The sequence below is a fragment of the Scardinius erythrophthalmus genome (assembly GCF_964197995.2).
Source record: "Scardinius erythrophthalmus genome assembly, chromosome: 3".
In the NCBI taxonomy this organism is placed as follows: Eukaryota; Metazoa; Chordata; class Actinopteri; order Cypriniformes; family Leuciscidae; genus Scardinius; species Scardinius erythrophthalmus.
The window spans coordinates 43499609-43519151 of NC_138223.1; the positions used below are offsets into that span (position 1 = coordinate 43499609).

Sequence of the window (19543 nt, forward strand, 5' to 3'; positions counted from 1 at the left end):
AGAAATAAGGATGGTCAGCCGTTGATCTCAGACTTTCTCAGGCTTCACAGCAGAGCCCTGTCTCTGATCACATAAGCAGATTAGCTAACAAGATTAAACTTCCTGACATGAAGTAATGCACTGGCCACGACAACCAACCACCATGTAAATAAATTATTATATGCACCTCATATAAAAAAAAACCCAACAAAAAACAGTTACCGTGTCAAAAAACATGCTTTATTAAATTACTCCAGGTAACAGCTACAGACAGCGACAGATCAGTTGGTTTTAACAGGGTTCTTGCGAGGACTTGCATCTTCTTCCTTCACTAGACACATTCACTTTATCGTGTGTTCACCTGCAGAACAAATGAGACGTCATTAATGTTTGAGCGTTCACAGTCAACATCAGCACTAATTATGGTCCTTTAAGGCAAGACACTACAGAAAAGCGTTGTTTTTCATGCACTGGTCAATTTTAAGTTTTTGTGCTATTTGGCTTTTTATAACTTATTATAGACTAGAAAGAAAACCCATTTTATTGCACTATCTATTTGAGCCTGTCATTTAGATCACAATACTTTTTTTTTTTATACTTTTATTACTATTTATATTCTGAAGGTTCATCATATGTCATTTATTCCAAAAAAAAAAAGTGAAAATGTCGACAGTATTTTCTGATTCATGGATTGATAAAGTAGAAATCCAAAATCCCATCTGTAAAAACTTTTGACTAGTATGTGAACAAAATGAAACAGGAATTTTTAACCTTGCTTTATCCAATGTTTTGCACATTTATGCAAATTGGTATACATATGTGATTAGATAATATATCATCTGCAAATTAAAACATAACTTTTCAGAAAACTTGTAATAATTTTTTTTTTTTTTTGCAATTCTTAATGTAAATCAATCAACTAGGGAAGTATGATGATATATATTAATTATTATTTTATTTTTTTTACCCTATTCACTTGTGGTGTATTATTAAATACTTAAAGGGATAGGGAAAATCCTGTCATCATTTACTCACCCTCGTGTTGTCTGTCTGCTGAACACAAAAGAAGATATTTTGAAGAATATTGTTAACCAGACAGTTAATGGTCCTTATTGACTTGCATAGTATTTTTTTCCCCACTATGGAAGTCAATGGGCTCCATCAACTGTCTGGTTACTAATATTCTTCAAAATATCTTCTTTGTTCAGCAGAAGAAAGAAACTCTTGAGTGAGTAATGGGTACTCAAAAGGGTGAGTAATGGATAAAAGAAAGTTAATTTTTGGGTGAATGTCCTTTTCAGAGCTCATTAGACATGAATCACTCACGAGATCATCAATCTTGAGGATGCTGCGGACCGTTTCCGTGGCCAGGGTGAGGGCGCTGACAGAGACCAGCAGAGGCTGAACTACCAGCTCCTCCAGGATGTTAGAGATCCCACCCTGAGAGACCAAAACACATGTTAGGCATTGATTTTCTGATTGCCATTACAGCTCTCAGTCCGTAGACGGCACTATTGAGCGGGTGCTTGAAAGCCACACCTTGCGGACGTTAATCCCGGCTGTCTTCTCTCCCTGAGCGTGTCTGTTGCGCAGCTCCGTGACAGTGGAGATGGGATTAAGACCAGCGTTCTCTGCCAGAGTGGAGGGAATGACCTCGAGGGCGTCGGCGTACGCGCGCACACAGTACGCCTCCATGCCGGCCAGACTGCGGGAATATTCTGCCAACCTCAGAGCCAGCTCAATCTCTGGAGCGCCACCGCCAGCAATCAGATATCTGCAGACGCACAGGGAGAAGAGTTAGCAAACAGCTTCTGCTGACTCAAAAGTAAAGCACTTATACACTCGGTCCTTAACTGTGTCGTGGATGAATTTTATAAGGATATTATGCCATGATAGCCCCTCCACTACATAATTAAATCTGAGAAAGTGACTGCATTCAGAAACACTTTACAATAAGGTTTGATTTGTTTACATTAGTAAACATACACTAGCACTCAACAATACTTATACAGCACTTATTAATCTCGACATTTATCAATACATTTTTGTATCTGTTAACATGAGTTTATGCACCGTGAACGAACATGAACACTTCTAATAAGTAACATTAACAAAGGTTATTAAATACTGTAAAAATATATTGCTTGTTGTTAGTTCGTGTTAGTTAATGCATTATCTAATGTGACATTGAAACGTTTTAACGTTTAATTAAATTCGATTAGAATAAGACAATAGTTACCAATCAAATGAAATCGGTCAGTATTAACAAAGTCTTAACAGAACCTTTAAACCTCTAAAAAAAATTAAGCAATAGTTTATATATGAAACTAAAACTGTCAGTAGGTTATGTGTTGAGAAAGGCATAAAACCATCAGAGTCTCTGTTACCTCTTCTTGACCAGACAGCGGATGACGCAGAGGGCATCGTGGATGGATCGCTCGGCCTCCTCAATCACCAGTTTGTTGGAACCGCGGACGACAATACTGACCGTCTTTCCGGGATTTACACACCCTGTGATCTACAAACACAAACAACACACTGCTGTCACTATCCAACACGGAGAGAACGAAAACATCTGAATCTCTGCATTGAGTACGTGTGTATGAATAAATGTTTAACTGAATATGAATTCTGTTTCTCATCCTGTATGCATGAGAAAAACAAAACATGTTCAGTTGGAGATGCATCTATGCTATAAAAGGTGGGTTACCTTCACCAGTTTGCCAGATCCGTCCAGGCTAATCTCTTCTGCGAGCTCGGCGGTTCCCAGCATCTCTGGAGTGAACTGGTCAATATGAGCTATAGGTTTGGTGCCAATAGTCTGATGGGAAAGAAGAGGCATGTCCACTTCAGAATGTGTATTAGATATCAGACACTAAAAAGCATTTGGTTACACTTCATTTAAGGTGATTTAGTTACATAGTACTTATTTGAGTAATATTAATGAACTAAATAGGGTTTGGTTCAGGGTTAGTTGCATGTAATTGCACATAATTTACTGTTATTACTATAGTAAGTAGTAATGTGTAACTACATCACCTTAAAATCAAGTGTTAGCAAGCATTCAATGGTTTCACGACAGTGCTGGATCTGCTGGTCTTACCTTACAGATGAATTCAATTTCCTCCCTCTCAATGTCTTTGATCACCATGATCTTCATCTTATTCAGGAAGTGAAGGGCCAGATCACTCAAGGCATCTCTGAAACACACAGGGATTCACAAACCCGTTGAGACAGAGGCTGATACACTCCACTGGAGCTCTTCATATGCACTGACCAACAAGCTTGAGAGCTCGAGTAAAACAGCTTCTAAAGACCTTTTGAAGAATGTCGGTAACCACACAGTTGATGGACACCATTGATTTCCATAGTATTTATTTTTTTCCCACTATGGATGTCAATGGTCCATCAACTGTCTGGTTACCGACATTCTTCAAAATGTCGTCTTTTGTGTTCAGCAGAAGAAAGAAACTCAAACAGGTTTGAAACAACATGAGGGTGAGTAAATGATGACAGGATTTTCATTTTAAAGTGAACCATTCCTTTAAATGTCCAAATTGAACTAAGGCCTAATCCTGGCTTAATCTAAACCCTGTCTGTGAAACCAGGCCTAGGTTTAGTGTATTCATCCCAATATAATATTCTCCCCATATTTTGATTGTTTAATTATCCCCTCTGGACATCATTTCCGGCCACTACTGTACATAGCAAGGTTAGTGTTTCAGGTTTCCTCCCTGTCAGTGACTGTGTGATGGAGGTGATTTTGTACCTCAGGATTGATTTCTGGATGAGCAACACAGTGCAGCCGGCTTTCTTAATCTGTTTGATCAGGTTGAGGATGTAAGCTCTCTCCTCACGGAGCACACGGTCCATCTGAGCGTAGTCCGACACCACAATCTGATTGTCCATCTGTCCCAACAAAAGCATCACACAAACACATTAAAACAATGAGTACGATCTCGACCAATGCATGCTATAGATGCAAGAAGATGCAAGTTCTTTGTTTTAAAATGCATTTGCATATGACCACGTACATCAGTTTTGGGAGGAGACAGGCAGAACTGGATTAGGCCGATCTTGGCCTTCTCCACACGGGACACCGCAGTGCTCACCCTCTGAGTCAACACCAGACCATCCACGAGCTCACAGTCATCAATGGTTCCTCTGCAAACACAAACACACCCATGAATTAATTTTACAACCTGAAAACTGTCTGTAACCTGCAAACATATGAAACAGAATGAAGACTGGGGAATATTTGTATCCCTTTCCATGCGTCTCAAGCGACAACCTTCCCGTCTCTTTCTTGAAACCGACAGAAGTGACTTAAACTGCAATTCATCGACTGGCCACTAGAGACAGGCTCCAAAAGAGAGTCAATCCCATAGACCCCCATGTTAAAATGCCCAACTTTACAGCAGAAAGAAACATGTTTACAGCCTGGTACAAAAAGTGGTTTTGGTCTATATAGCTAATTTTGCCCTTCATGACGACTGTGAGGGGGGTGAATTTTTTTAAAACTCATCCGTTTAAATTATATTAAGCCTTAAAGTTCTGCATAATTAAGGGCGTGGCCACTTGAGTGACAGGTGGATTGCCGCTGCTTGCTGCTGGGTGACGTCACGGACACTACGCCCATTTGTTTTTACAGTCTATGGTGTGCCTTCATTCTCAAAGTTAACCGTATCTGCCAGGTTTTACACTTATACTGCGTCTCACCCGAGTTTCTTGACAATGTGGATGTTGCGGAGATCAACGCTCGTGGCGGTGGCGGGGTCGATGACCTTCATGACGGCATCGACGCTCATGGGCGCGAGCAGGCTGGAGTACTGAGACACAACCTTAGAGCAGAGCGAGGTGGTGGCGCTGTTCAGAAGCGTCTCTTTGTCACTGAGCAGCACCGGCTGACTGATGGAGGTCAAGATCTCCACACCTTTATCCACGGCCTTCTGGAAGGACTCGGAAATGATGGTCGGGTGGATTCCTGGCAGGAAAAAGACCATTTTTTGTTATCATAAATAAACACAATGACAGAATAATGAAGGTTAAAGGACACCCCAAAATGGCTTTTAAAGTCCCCCTGTGGTGAAAATCAAGTTTTTAATTTTGTTTATATGTCTATGTGGTGTTTTTAATATGCTTTAAGACAAAACATGAGTAAATTCATAAGTCGACACCATCGCTGAGTATTTTCTCCTTAAAACTGCAGTGAACCAAAGACAGTCTCAAAAACACAGTTTGAAATCGCTGGTGTTTCTGACGTCACAAACTACCTTGTAACCAATCAGATCAACGTGTGATCGTCAACCAGTGGATCTCTGAGCTGCTGTGAGTGAGTGGAGGTGGGGCTCATTTGCATATTCATAGAACTGCATATACTAAATGAAGCAAGGGTGTCAAGTTACATTCAAGATATTTTAAGGTAAAACTTTTTAAATATGTAATTTTGGTGATCAAAGATGAGATTTAAGGGATAAAATTATCGACTATAGGGGGACTTAAAGCTCTGTCCACTGTATGACATCATGCATCAGAGGGTTATAATTCATTTAATTTCATGTCCTTGCATGTATAAAAAAAAGCACACTTATCGTGACTAAAGCTTACCTTTCTGTAGCAGTTTAGAGCAAGCATCAAGAAGAGCTCCAGCGATCACCACCACTGATGTAGTGCCGTCACCAGCCTCGATATCCTGAGCTTTGGACAGCTCCACCATCTGAAACACACGCAAATACACCCCATGATACCCCAGACGTAACCTTGGACATGCAATCATTTGGGTGGGAATCATTTAGATGTTCAATTCAAAATCTGATCTTGATGTGCTACACTGTTGAGGTCCGTAATAATAACAACATAACATCAACACTTAGAAGATTTTTTTTTAAATCAAATTGGTAGAAAATAGAATTGCAATTCATGTGTGAATTTCCCCCCAAACCCTTAGCAAATCATATCAATCTAAAACAAAAACTTTCATTCAGCACCTTCAGCTTATAGAAATGAATGACGTACCATTTTGGCCGCAGGATGAAGCACCTGCATCTGTTTGAGGATTGTGGCTCCATCATTGGTGATGGTCACGTCTCCCTTCCCATCCTGAATCTGCAGAGAACAAAAACATTCATCCAGTGCACAGAAAACACAGTTATTGATACACAGCCAAGTCAAGTGAAGCATAAAGCTTTCACATTTTATGTTGAGATTTATATCAATGAAAAAAAAGTACCATTTTGTCCATGCCCTTAGGGCCCAGACTTGTTCTGATGGCATCTGCGACAGCTGTCAATCAAAATACAAGATCAAACATTAATCACTGCACGTGCTGCCATATTTAAATGGGAAATTTATAAAGAATTTCAAATCTATAAATAAATCTATAAATATACTCTCTCTCTATATATATATATATATATATATATATATATATATATAGATTATTCATTCCACCGCACGCATATATAAATATGGTAAGTAAAATGTGCATTATTAAAAAAAAGAATATATATTATATATACATATACACAAAATTAATTATATATGCATGCATATATATATAAAATTAAATATATAAATAAGTTTAAAAACTGAAATATATATAACATATGTGATAACTAAAATGTAAAAATAATAAAAAAAATATACAAAACTTATTACTTTGCATTTTAGTTACCTCATATTTTATAATTAATATATATACACACTATTTTAAATGTTTTAATTTCTAGCAACAATGAAGACTTTCTTAATGAATGAAATGTGTGACGTCATTTTTTTATTTTCACTAAAATAACAATATTGATACTTTGATAATATTCATATTCACGAATACGCATTTAGTGTCCATGACTGTAAAAGTCATCATGTGTTGTCAAAATGAGGACCACACCTTATATGGACGCCAGTGTGTGTGTGTGTGTGTGTGAGAGAGAGAGAGAGAGAGTGAATGTGCGTGCGTTATTGTGATTATGATGACCATACATGGCGACATTTCCCTCATTAATGCTGTTAAACATGGTCACGTTTGCAGAAATGAAAGCGTTGGTGCAGATATTGTCATGTTTATAATAACGGTACGCGACTTCTCCTGACTCACGCTCCCACTGCACATCATGAGGAGCTGCAATATAATAAAACACATCCCTGTCAGATTTAATGCGGATCTCCTCACCTTTCCCGGCGCTGATGTTGCTGTAGCGGATCTGCGCGGGTTTGTCCCGGTCCACATACGCACCTCCTTTGTTTTTATACCCGCTTGGAAACGCTCCGACTTCAGGCATGATGGCTAATATTTATGCCGTTTTATTCCGCGGAATTCACAGACGCAGATGGACGTGTCCCGGTGTCTCTAGACCGTCTCTGCGGTTCGGATGGGCTCAGATAACGTTCGGCTCGGATTCCCCAAACAGAACCTTCCAGATCCACCGGTCGCGACGGTAGCAGAGAAAGGACCCCGAGCGTGACAGTGCGGCGCGTGAGGATGACGTCCAGGGGTGTCTTAAAACATGCCTCGCGAAGGATGCAGTGAGGAAATATGCTGAAGTGGGTCTGCAACGCCCCCTTATACACATGTCAGAGTATTTTGTGTATTGTAATTTTGTGATATATGATTCGCGCGGTTTCTATGCTTTAGGATGAAATGGGTTTAATATAAAGCGCGTAGTTCAGTGACACAGCGTTCATAAACACATGTGGTATTGTGCGCGTGGAAGCAGCGCCGGCTCAACTCCACTGTTTTCCTCTGAGGATTGAAGTGATCCAGCGAAGGTAAGCAGGAGGATGAGCATGTTTAGAGAGGGGTCATTCTATGAAACAAGTGTTGTTTGTGTCTTTCATATAAATCATGTGTGGTGCGACTGATGCAAGCTTTTATAATGCGTCCATTTTTATCAATATTTTTTCGATAATATTCCCAAATATGTTGTCCTTTTATCAAGATGATGTTTCTGCCCCCATCCTTGTCCTTTCAACTTCCACTTTATGTATTAGTAAATATGCAGCACGTCTAATAAAAGCATCGTAAAAATACATTTATGGAAATACAAGGTAGCAGTTTGTCTTTATTAAAAATAATTAAAAGCAAAAAGAACATTAATGACATGATGTAGTTAGTGGATAGGACTTTGTCTCTCAAAATAAATAACAACTAGGACAATATATTTTTATGCATTTATTTTTCTTAACTGTTCCAGATTGCATGTTGTCTGTGTTGCAATATAAATAAATCACTGAGAAAGAATAAGATCTGTTTTTAATAAATAAAATATAATTATATTTTTTAGATTAACTATAATGTTTCCATAATGTATATGAATTGTTTTGGACAGATGCTACATCATTTAATATGTTATTAAATTATGTGTTTAATCTTCATCACGACGCTGCTCAGAATTTTTTTAATTATGATTCTCATTAAAGTTGTTTGTAATAAAAGCACTTTTAAGCACCTTGTACAAACTCTGTATATATAAACCAATTACACATTTGTCATCATCCTATCCTCACACACTGTGACATGTTTTGCCGTGTTCCCTCAGTATGCTGTCCCTGAAAGAGAAGGACCGTCCCGTGGTGAGGAAGCTGCTGAGCGCCGGCTGCTGTGTGAGATGTGTCCTGCGCTTCTGCTGTGTGGGAAGCAGCTCCGCTTACAGACGCTCATACGAGGTCTTTCACACTCAACGTAACATTCTTACATTATTGTAAACTACAGTACTGTGCAACAGTCTTAGGCATGTTAATATAATATGGTTTTAAGTCAGTTATTTATATCTTTTGCAGTAGTGTGTCAGTAGGAAATATCAGTTTACATTTCCAAACATTCTTTTTGCCATTAATTGTAATAATCCAGTGAGATTTGTGTATGCACAAGGAGTCTGACAACAGCCGGTATGATCTGATCTCACCATCATCAAGTCCGTCTGTGATTACACAAAGAAATGAATTAGTTAATAGAAGTTAAATCATAAATAAATTAAATTTGTGATTTTATTTTTGAAAGCATTCTCACTTTACAGCATTTTAACACAAGTGCCAGTACTTTTCACAGTACTGTAGCTTTGCAGGAAGGTTTCTTCAAGCATCTTGGAGACATTCCCGCAGTTCTTCTGGATTTAGTCTGTCTCAGTTTTTTCTGTTTCTTCATATAATCACAGATGGACTTGATGATGGTGAGATCAGATCATACCGGCTGTTGTCAGACTCCTTGTGCATACACAAATCTCACTGGACAATTAATGGCAAAAAGAATGTTTGGAAATGTAAACTGATATTTCCTACTGACACACTACAGCAAAAGATATAAACAATCATAAACAAATAAATTCACATTCAACCGCTTCCCCAAAATCACTGTTTATGTATCAGGCATTAAGGTATAATGCCCTTTTCACAAGATGTAAAAAGTCTTTGATGTCCGCAGAGAGTGTATGTGAAGGTTTAGCTCAGAATACCCCATAGATATTTTTATACAGCATATTAAAATTGTCACCTTTTGAAGGTGTTGTAGTTTTTTTCCTAAACCTAACTAAGTCCTATCTCATCTGACCTAAGTCTACCGGGGACGTCTCCAATCGACGATCCCTAACGTCTCCAATCGACGCTTAATAAATAGTCTACCTAACTAACTTGCATCCCTAACTAGCTTTCTTCCTGCGCAGGAATAATCGACAAACAGACTTCAGCAAATGTCCTTTAAATGCTTTAATCACGGCCGGGAGATCTTCCCGAGCAGTTCTCAGGGAATCTCTCCCAAGAAGAAGCAAGGCCGGAGGATCTCGGACAAATTCCATTGAGAATCCCACCAGCTAACACGAATACAATAGTTTTTATAGAATAAGGAGGAATGGTAAAAATGTCATGCTGCAAAAACACAGGACAGAACGTTTTAGTACATTGTGTTTCAAAGTGTTATCATGTTAGGCCTGAAAAAGGAAGTAAGGATAGATGTTAGAGACATGGTTAGTTTAATATACAGTTTACTATTTTATCTATTAAAAATCCACCACAAGGGTGAGCAAAAACGCAGTTTTTTGTCTGTCCCTTTAAATGCAAATGAGCTGCTGCTCCCGGCACAGGGGGCGGAGCTTCAAGAGCTTGTGTTCTTTTACTTCACACAGACATGCACTGAAAATTTCAAAAACTTTTAGCATTTTTATGTTCAAACCGGAGTCAGACAATGATGGAGAGACTCAGAAGAAGTGACAACATGTAGAATGCAACAGGACATTTCTGAATGGTTAGTTGATGAATTTATGTAGCTTGTGTGTAGTAATCTTGTAGTCACTGATTAGCATATTCTGTCATGATAATCTATAAATCCTGTTCCGGGGGCGGGGTTTATGTACATTTTAGGGTTAACAGTGATGTCACTAACCCGGGAGGAATGTGGTGTAGTCTCTACCAGCCGTTTGTTGTAGTCCTTAAAAAACAATTTCTTTAAAAGAAAATATCTCCCTTTGCTTTAAACTTTGAGCATTGTAACTTTGCAGATGTTGTTTATGCTCAAACAGCAACATTACACACTAACTAAAGTTAGAAAAGTGAAATCATAATCAACCACCCCTTTAACAAGCATTTCTGTTTGTAGGACATGCACAAGGAGCTTCTCGCCTTCGTCAGTGAGGAAAACAGCCCGCAGTCCCACGATGCCTCTGGTGAGGGCAAGACTGACGACCCGCCCAATAAACGCATGAGAGTGGATGAGGATTGCTCCGCCGAGCCGGACTCAGACATCTGTCCCGTCTGTTTGGGAGTCCTGCAGGACTTCTGCCATCCCACTTTTGCTAAACAGGTGTGTGCTTTTATTATCATTTTGGTAATACCTACAAAGAATCCCATCACACAGAACGTTTCCAATAAAAATACAATAATACAAAAAAATTCAAATGTCTCATATGGACATACAGTAGTGATGTCTGGAGGGGATATTTGTTTTTAATGGCTCCACGAGTTCAAGTAAACAATCAAAAATGTAAGGTAAATATTTGATGTTTTTTAAACATGTTAAATATGAGGGAAGAACAAAACACTAAACTTAATGTATTTATCTGGCAAAATTATTTTGCAAATAATTGTATTATTTATACATCTATAGGTTACATATGTGTGTGTGTGTGTATATATATATATATATATAATTAATAAACAAAAATGTATTCTTCATGCAAAAATATATACTGGCAACACTTTACAATAAGCTTTCTTTTGGTAACGTTAGTTACATGAACATGAACTAACAATAGAGGACACTTCGTAAGCATCTTCATAATCTTCATAGCTAATGTTAATCTCAACAATTACTAAAACATTTTGAAGATTAAAAGTTGCATCTGTTAAAATTAAGGCACTGTGAAGAAACACAAACGGGAACATTTTTATTAACTAACATTAGCAAAGGTTAATAGGAGTTGTAGAAATATATTGCTCGTTGTTAGTTAATGCATTAACTAGCGATATCTTATTGTAGAGTGTTAGCTATATTCTTGATGTTGTGTTTTTATATCTATATTGTGCTGCTGTGTGGCTGTAATGTGTAGTGTGTTCATCCACAGGTGTCAGATGCTGTGAAAAAGCAGCAGTTTGAGTTTGACAGTCTAGTGCTGACCGTATCTCTCCCTGCTCAGCTGTCCGTCAGAGAGGTGAGTCCTGCCTCTACAGATGATCCGTTTATCATCCACTTTCATGATACAAATCTGGACAAAATGTGTTTCTCTGTGCATTTTTAAAGCATTCCTGCTGGTTGCATGTCAGAAAGGAAGTCAGGTATGTGAGCAGCACACATTTCCCATCATTCCTAGCAACCGCATCTGTTTAAAGCAGGGGTTCTCCTCTGTCCTGCGTTTAACTCCACTGTTGTGTTTCCAGGGAGAAGAGCATGTGTTTAGGGAAAGATGATGTCATCCAGGTGAAGGACGCGTTCAAGTGGGCCGTCCAGGGAAAGATTGGCCAGGAGCTGGGAGCTGCTGTCCTGGCCAATGTGAGTCCTCCTCCTCCTGGGAAACTGCTGGCTTTCTGAGGAATTGGTTGTTATTTAATCTCTGATCTTCGTTCTGTGATCCGCAGAGTCCGTGTGAAGTGAGCGTCGGATTCATACACCCAGAAACCGAGGAGGACTGTCATTTCTTGTAAGTGCGTCAATGACCATAAGTGTTGGTTTGATGGTTGTTCATGCATTAACTTTAGTGGCAGGGTCGAACGGTTGAGCTTGACTAATGCTGGCGATACTGCAACTTGCTGAACAATTGTGAATATGGAATTCGAGTATTTACATATTACATTTATGCATTTAGCAGATGCTTTTACGTATAAATGTAAATATAATCGTCTTGTCATCATGTAGTCATCTCTCTGATTAACACGTTTGTGTCTTTCTTTGGGCAGAGCGAACACCTGTCCAGACTGTTTCAAACCCACCAAAAACAAAGCGGTAAGCTTTCCTGTTTTTCCCATATTGTGATTGCAGTCCTCAATCCACGTTCCCGTTTCTCTCCACCATCCTTTAAACAGGACCTATTATGCACTTCTTCAATTTTTTGTTCTCTACTAAAATAGGTTTTCATGCTTGAATGTTCAAAAACATGTTTGACATTGTTGCAGCCCCTCTCTTTCCAGTCTGTCAGTAACGCTCTGTTTAGTTCCTGTCTCTGTGAAGCCCTTCCTTCTGAAAAACACACTGTGCTCTGATTAGTCGGCTGGAACCGTGTGTTGTGATTGGTCAAGCGCTTAGAGTGTGTTTGGGAAATGTCCCGCCCCTTACCATAACCACGAGTTTAACACACTATTAACTCACTCAACCAGGTCCCGCCCCTTTATTTAGTGTATGTCTTTGGCGGGAATTATTTAAATGAGGAATATTGTGAGGAATGTTTGTTCCCGAAAAGAAACTCAAGACTACAATGGAGGCGTTTCAGGGAGTTCAGAAACAGTGACACTGATATAGAGAATAACTCCTGTCGGAGTGACTTTGTAACTTTTCAGACCTTTTTCATGCTTGAACAACAACATCACACACTAAAGAAAGATGAACATGTAAAAAAGGCATAATAGGTCCTGTTTAAAGTTCAAAAGTGCCTGTTTGGAATATAAAAGAGGTGTAGTTGTAATCCTCTGGGTGTCTGTCCCTCAGTCCATCTTCACCAGGATGGCGGTGGTCAAAGCTCTGGAGAAGATCTCTGATGAGAAGTTCAGCCGGTCAGTGTCTGTGGTGTTCATGCTCGCGTGAGACAGCTTTTGGTGCTTCCCTTTAAATGTTGGATGTGTTGTGTGCAGGAATTACCCATGTCCCCCGAAGAAGCCAAACACTAGATGTACAGCGCTGGACACCTCATGTCTCCACACGTCTGTCTTTATAGCAGGTATGTCCAAATACTTACTAAACATCAGATTTATATGTTGTTAGTAGGACTGTCAATTGAATTGTCCATTTTAGTGTGATTTTTATATATAATATATATATATATATATATATATATGGGGTTGGTACGGGTTTTTTTTTCTCACCAAGGCTTTTTTAATTTGATCAAAAATAAAGTAATATTGGGAAATATTATTTCAGTTTAAAATAACTGTTTTCTATTGTAATATATGTTCAAATGTAATTTATTCCTGTGATCAAAGCTGAATTTTCAGCATCAATACTCCAGTCTTCAGTGTCACATGATCCTTCAGAAATCACTCTAATATGATGAAACATTTCTGATTATTATCAGTGTTGAACACAGCTATGCTGCTTCATATTATTATTGATTTTTTTGGGGGGGGGGATTTTTTGATGAATAGAAAGTTAAAAAAACAGCATTTGTTTGAAATATATATTTTTTTAGCATTATAAATGTTTTTATTGTCACTTTTAATGAATTTAATGCATCCTTGCTGAATAAAAGTATTATTTTCTTTAGAAAACAAAACAAAACAAATCTTACCGTCTCCGCAGGTCGGTACAATAAGTTTTCCCGGGAGCTCCCGCAGACGCCGTGGGTGATCGATGGAGAGAGGCGGATGGATGGATCCGTGGAGGAGCTGATCGCCGCTCCGCTCCTGTCCTCCTTCAGAGCTGACGGTGAGTGTGTGTCGGCACGACGTATGTGATGCACAGATCCATTTCAGATCTGCGATGTTTACCGGCGAGTCTTTCTTCCTGTCTCATCCGTGTAGGTTTTAACTTCTCATCTTCCGGACGAGAAGACGTGGATGTGAGGACTCTGGGAAACGGTAAAACACACACTCGACATTTTTTCCACACTAATTTTGCCTTATATGCGACACAAATGAGGTTTGTGTCGAAGCGGTCATGTGTTTGCTTTAATTCACGTGTTGTTCCTCAGGTCGACCGTTCGCTCTGGAGCTTCTGAACCCACATCGAACCAAATTCAGCAGAACTGAGATCAAACAACTACAGGAGGTGTAGTTTTACTGCTCTTCAGGAATCTTTAGGATCAGTTACAGTCATAATTACTTGTGCATTTATACTTGCAATACATTTAAGTCTTTTAAAACAGTTTTTTACAGTTCTGTCCTCTCACAGTGTGTCAATTCCTGATATTTTAAAGTATAAATGGTCCCAAAATGAGAATTTATTGTCAGTCAAATGCATATTGCTGATAAAAATGTCAAGATCTTTCTCAAAACTCGCAATCTGATTGGCTGGCTTTATATCATTTCTGGGAATAAGGATGGAAAATGTGAATTTTGATTTCTGTTCTCTCCTGTCCTGCAGACGATCAACCAGTCGTCTGACAAAATTAGAGTACGACACCTACAGATTGTTACCAGGTGAGTGTGTGTGTGTGTGTGACAGGAAACCCCATACTATAATATTGAGTGCTAAAATTAACAACTCATTGATTATTTGGATTTATGAATCAATATCGGTTGATCAAAATGAGAATCGAGAGATCAACTTTTTCGATCCAGCCCTAGTAATTTCGAGTGTATTTCTGCAGGGATGCAACAAGCCGCATGAAAGAGGGCGAAGAGGAGAAGACCAAAACCTACAGCGCCCTCATCTGGACTCAGAAAGCCATCGACGACACGGATCTGGACTTCCTAAGAAACATCAAGGTCTTTCTGTGCTGTGTGATCTGTTTGAGCAGGAGGCTTGAGAGGAGACGTCCTGATGAATGTGTGTGTGTGTTTAGGATCTGAAGATCGCTCAGAAGACTCCGCTGAGAGTCCTGCATCGCCGGCCGCTGGCAGTCCGACAGAGACTCGTCCACTCCATGAGCGCCGTTCACCTGGACACACACCACTTCACCTTGAAGCTGTGCACACAGGCCGGGACGTATCCTTCCCAAATGCACATTCACATCTGTAGTTCTCATGTGTGAGGTACTGACAATTACAACACAAACATCTACACTACTGCTTCAAAGATCTTTAGTCTCTTCTGCTCACCAAGACTGATAAAAAAAAAAAAAAAAGTAAAAACAAGGGATGCACCGATATTACAATTTTGTCCGATACTGATAATTATTTATATTTGAAAGCCGATAACAGATGTATTGGCTGATGTATCTAAATTTTTATATAATTTTTGAGAGCCTGATTACAAAAACAAAAGTCTCACCATTAAAAACCATGTACACAATTATAATGTTCTCATTATGATATTATGTAGCCGATATGACGTTGCACTTTACTGTATTTTCCTTTTTTGAAGTGATTTCCCTCATGTTGAACAGTGTGAATCTGAGCCGTCACAGCTGAAGGAAATAAACCATTATTTATCGGCTTTTATATATCAGCCAAATTTTCTTATCAGGCCGATAACGATAACATTAAAAATGACCATATATCGGCCGATACCGATATGGTGGCCGATATATCGTGCATCCCTAGTAAAAACAGTAATATTGAGAAATATTATTAATATTAATAGTGTTCTTCAGTGTACTTTTAATTGTCGTGGTTTCCCTTCACGGACGTCACTGCAGTTACATTAAAGAGTTTGTGCACGGAGACTTCGGCCGCACTAAACCCAACCTCTGTGACCTCATGAAAACCGACGCTGATATTCTGGAGCTGGACGTCGAGGTGCGTCTCATGAAATATCACGAGTCACAGATGCACGTTATCTCCCAAATCTCTAATATTCCTCCTTCCTGTGTCTGTGTGTTTCAGTCCGTAGACGTCGACTGGCCTCCTGCTATTCCGGATTGACATTCGGGATTTGGAGAATAGTTTTTGTATGTCAGGACCATATATTTCTGTCATACGGTTTTTTGTTAGTTTGATAGTCATTTGGTTGAATTAAAGCAAACCCTTATGCACTGAACTATATGCATTTTCCTTAATAAAACAGCCTAATTTTGCTTTTTGTTTGGTATTGTCATGTTCTTGTTTTATGAGTAATTTTATCATTATTTAAGCTTCTGTAAAAAAATTTAACCATTAGGCCTATCCTCTGTTAAAAATTATATACACACACACACACACACACGTATAGAGATGATGCAGCATTATAACATCACAACTTAAATACAGAAAAAAATACCACATGGACATACTGTGAAATTTGAACATTTTAATATAACTTAAAATAAATACTACCAAATGGCAATGCAAGTCCTCTACATGGCACTTGCCCTAATGTTTTGGTATGAAACAAAACAGGCAAACGACTAAAGGAAAGGTATAAAAAATAATGAGGGAGAGAGAGCACTTAATAAACGCGGCCGACAGCGTCCTTCATCCCAACATACGAAAATAAATACAACTAAATTACATCTATAGTACAAAAATACGCTGAAACCAACCGAAAACAAAAACAAAACAAAAAAACTCCGTCACCGGAACAACATTAGAAAACCTAATGAGGATTTCTCGTCAGCCTGACCGAATGCGTGAAAATAACAACTGAAACTTCGACGAACAAATCACTCGCACTCATATCATTCGCCATGAAGAACCGCAACAAACACCGGCAGTTTCCAAAACGTTCACTGGATTGGGTACAAACGGGATGGGATTGAAACCATAGCGACTCGTCGTTCCTCCAATGATTCAGGAAATATTATTTTTTTCAATTCATATTTTGTCACACACGATCACCGTCACGCGCCTGTCGTCACAAACAGAAGGCATTGCATATGTACATCACACAGAGAAGGGCTCCGGGGTCAAGGGTCAAGGGTCATTCACACTGGTATTGCATGGCTCAGTTGCACATATAATGAGTCTGTGTTCTGACTTGGTATTGATTCCAAACGCAGACATCACACGTCCATAAGATTTCCACAGCTATGGAGACAGCTCTCGATGCAGAAAAATAAAATAAAAATAAAGAATGATGCAACGATAACGGTAAAAAGAGAGCGCGAGGTTTGTATATTTACATCTTCAGGAATAGTCCAACATTAGGCTTTTCTCTCTCTGTGGTGAGAAGTGAGGGTCAGTGGTTGCTCGGTCTCTCTCTGTGCTGGTGAGAGAGACACACACCTGTTTGCTCTGTACAGTAAAGGGGAAACGCCACCCAAAAGGAGTCTTTACGCGTTTGTCCTCGACGCTTCTCGGGTTTGGAGAGCGCAGAACGTTTAACGACGGCCCGTTCAGCTTGTCAGAGGCGAGCAGTGAAGGACAAAGGGATAAGAAAGTCACATTTGGGCAGATTTCCCCCCGTCGGTGGGTTGATTTATGGGTGAATCTCACGAAAACATGCGCAGCGAATATATCACCCCGAAAATCAAAATACAAAAATAAGAAATTAAGTCTAATAGAGAGTCAAATTATTATTTTTTGGACTATTATGATTATTTGTATGTTAATTATGCACCCGCAAAATCTCATTACCATAATGCAACAACAACAACAACAAAAACATTACTAAAATGCATTCAAATGTTTTACATTGTAGTTGTTTGTAATTCCCATTACTTTGTAATTATGGATTTTATTCTTTTTTTTACTGCATTACTATAAAAATATTCTCATTTTTATTTGAATTAGCAAAGTCAGTAAAATAAATACCAACAACATTAGTTAATGCATTAGTTAACATGAACTAACAGTGAGCAATTTATTCTCTACAACATTTAATAATCTTTGTCAATGTTACTTAATAAAAATGCAATTGTTCATGTTAGTTCACAGTGCATTAACTAATGTTAACAAATACAACTTTAAATGTATAAACATTAAGACTAATAAATGCTGTAGAATTGCTGTACATTGTTAGTTCATGGTAACTAATGCAGTTAATGTTTTAAAGTGTTAAAATATCATACTATAATTTTTCTGTATTACAGTAATGAGATTTTCTTTGCATTACGGTAATGAGAATCTGGGAGGAAACTGTCACGAAAATAACGTTGCAATGCAAAACATCCAAGTGATGCTAAAATATGCTTAATTGTGCAAAATATAGATTTTTTGTCTATGATTTTGCAGGGAAATATGACGCCGACATGTTCTTGACGGGTTTCGTGAGATTCACACTTGTGCTCTGAATTGCCTGAGAGACCTTACAGTAACGGCAGTCTGTTGTATGGTTGAGTGTTTGAACTGAAACCTTCATATCAGAGCGTGAGGATCAAAACTAAACAAGAAATGCAAATATTAACACTGGTGTCCTATGACACATCCCCTTAGATTTCATTTTTACAGAAAGCATCAACGAGGAACAAGACTCTTCAACGCCTCAGACAGAGGATGTGTGTGTGTGTGTGTGTGTGTGTGTGTGTGTGTGTGTGTGTGTGTGTGTTAAAAATCAGGAACAAACTTACATTTGTGAGCCTCACAGGAACAGATCTACTGCTGCGTCTAATATAACCCCGACTACATGTCTGTCTGTCTGTCTGTCTGTCTGTCTGATGAGATCCACACACATAAGGCAACATTTTTGGTTTGTTCCCCACAACGGCTCTTTTAAACAAGTGCAAAAAAAAAAGAAAAGAAAGAAATGCTGTAGGTCTTCAACAATACTGATCATATTTCCCAAAAAACACTGTCCATGATCTGTAAACAACAAGCTGAAAGTGTACAAGACTTTAAATGTGGGTCGACTAGCTCAAGTCTCACCCAACTGTGCAAAACCCCTTTTTAAGTCCCACATGAAGAAAAAAAAACGAACAGAAAGCAACAAAAACGACTCGCTATGACTATCGGTAATTAAACGGAGGGGGAGAGAGAGGGGGGCTCTTTCTAGCATGGCTACGCAGGACTCCTTAAACGGCGGTTTTTGATGACATCACTCCCGCCCGCTGGCCGAGTACGAGAATTGTGGGAAATGTGGTCTCCGTTCGCTGTCGGCCGAGTCCATCCCGTCCTCGTCATCTGCGGGAGAGCGAGAGAGAAACGTTACACACTTCACGCCCCCGACTCGATTTTCCACCTCGCATGCGAATGGAAGCGATAAGCGCCATGCAGATTTTCACAGTGATACGCTTGATGGAAAAGCACGGCTCTTTCATTGTGTACCGAATGTGACTTCCTCTCTTCCTGTGCCGTGAGGAGCCGAGGAAAAGCTACAGGGAGAGAGAGAGAGAGAGAGAGAGAGAGAGAGAGAGAGAGAGAGGAGAGAGAGAGAGAGAGAGAGAGAGAGAGAGAGAAGAGAGAGAGAGAGAGAGAGAGA

General features: G+C 39.1%; 3 protein-coding genes across 4 annotated transcripts in view; 1 reads left to right on the plus strand and 2 right to left on the minus strand.

Moving 5' to 3' along the window:
- Positions 1-197: 197 nt before the first annotated feature.
- Positions 198-7323, minus strand: cct4 (chaperonin containing TCP1, subunit 4 (delta)). Its single transcript, XM_081361603.1, has 13 exons — positions 7151-7323; positions 6209-6261; positions 5995-6084; positions 5587-5695; positions 4699-4963; positions 4014-4143; positions 3749-3888; positions 3083-3179; positions 2690-2800; positions 2367-2497; positions 1519-1753; positions 1306-1419; positions 198-340 (listed from the first exon to the last, which is right to left on the minus strand). The coding sequence occupies exons 1-13, from the start codon at positions 7257-7259 to the stop codon at positions 326-328; spliced, it is 1599 nt and encodes a 532-aa protein (XP_081217729.1). The 5' UTR covers positions 7260-7323; the 3' UTR covers positions 198-325.
- Positions 7300-16287, plus strand: pus10 (pseudouridine synthase 10). 2 transcript variants are annotated; one of them, XM_081361604.1, is made up of 19 exons: positions 7300-7521; positions 7613-7746; positions 8517-8643; positions 10565-10768; positions 11529-11615; positions 11705-11739; positions 11842-11953; positions 12040-12101; positions 12358-12403; positions 13103-13167; positions 13246-13331; positions 13910-14035; positions 14131-14187; positions 14301-14377; positions 14693-14748; positions 14919-15036; positions 15114-15256; positions 15909-16008; positions 16096-16287. In XM_081361604.1, the coding sequence occupies exons 3-19, from the start codon at positions 8518-8520 to the stop codon at positions 16132-16134; spliced, it is 1539 nt and encodes a 512-aa protein (XP_081217730.1). In that variant the 5' UTR covers positions 7300-7521; positions 7613-7746; position 8517; the 3' UTR covers positions 16135-16287. The 2 variants fall into 2 exon arrangements, with proteins under 2 accessions (XP_081217730.1, XP_081217731.1); XM_081361605.1 differs by lacking the exon at positions 7300-7521 and having other exon boundaries at positions 7547-7746; positions 8517-8659.
- A 2734-nt stretch (positions 16288-19021) lies between these two features.
- Positions 19022-19543, minus strand: part of akt3b (v-akt murine thymoma viral oncogene homolog 3b) — a 12806-nt gene continuing 12284 nt past the window's right edge. Inside the window, 1 exon segment of the mRNA XM_081361608.1 lies at positions 19022-19245. Coding sequence (XP_081217734.1) covers positions 19160-19245 — 86 coding nt within the window. The 3' untranslated portion in view covers positions 19022-19159.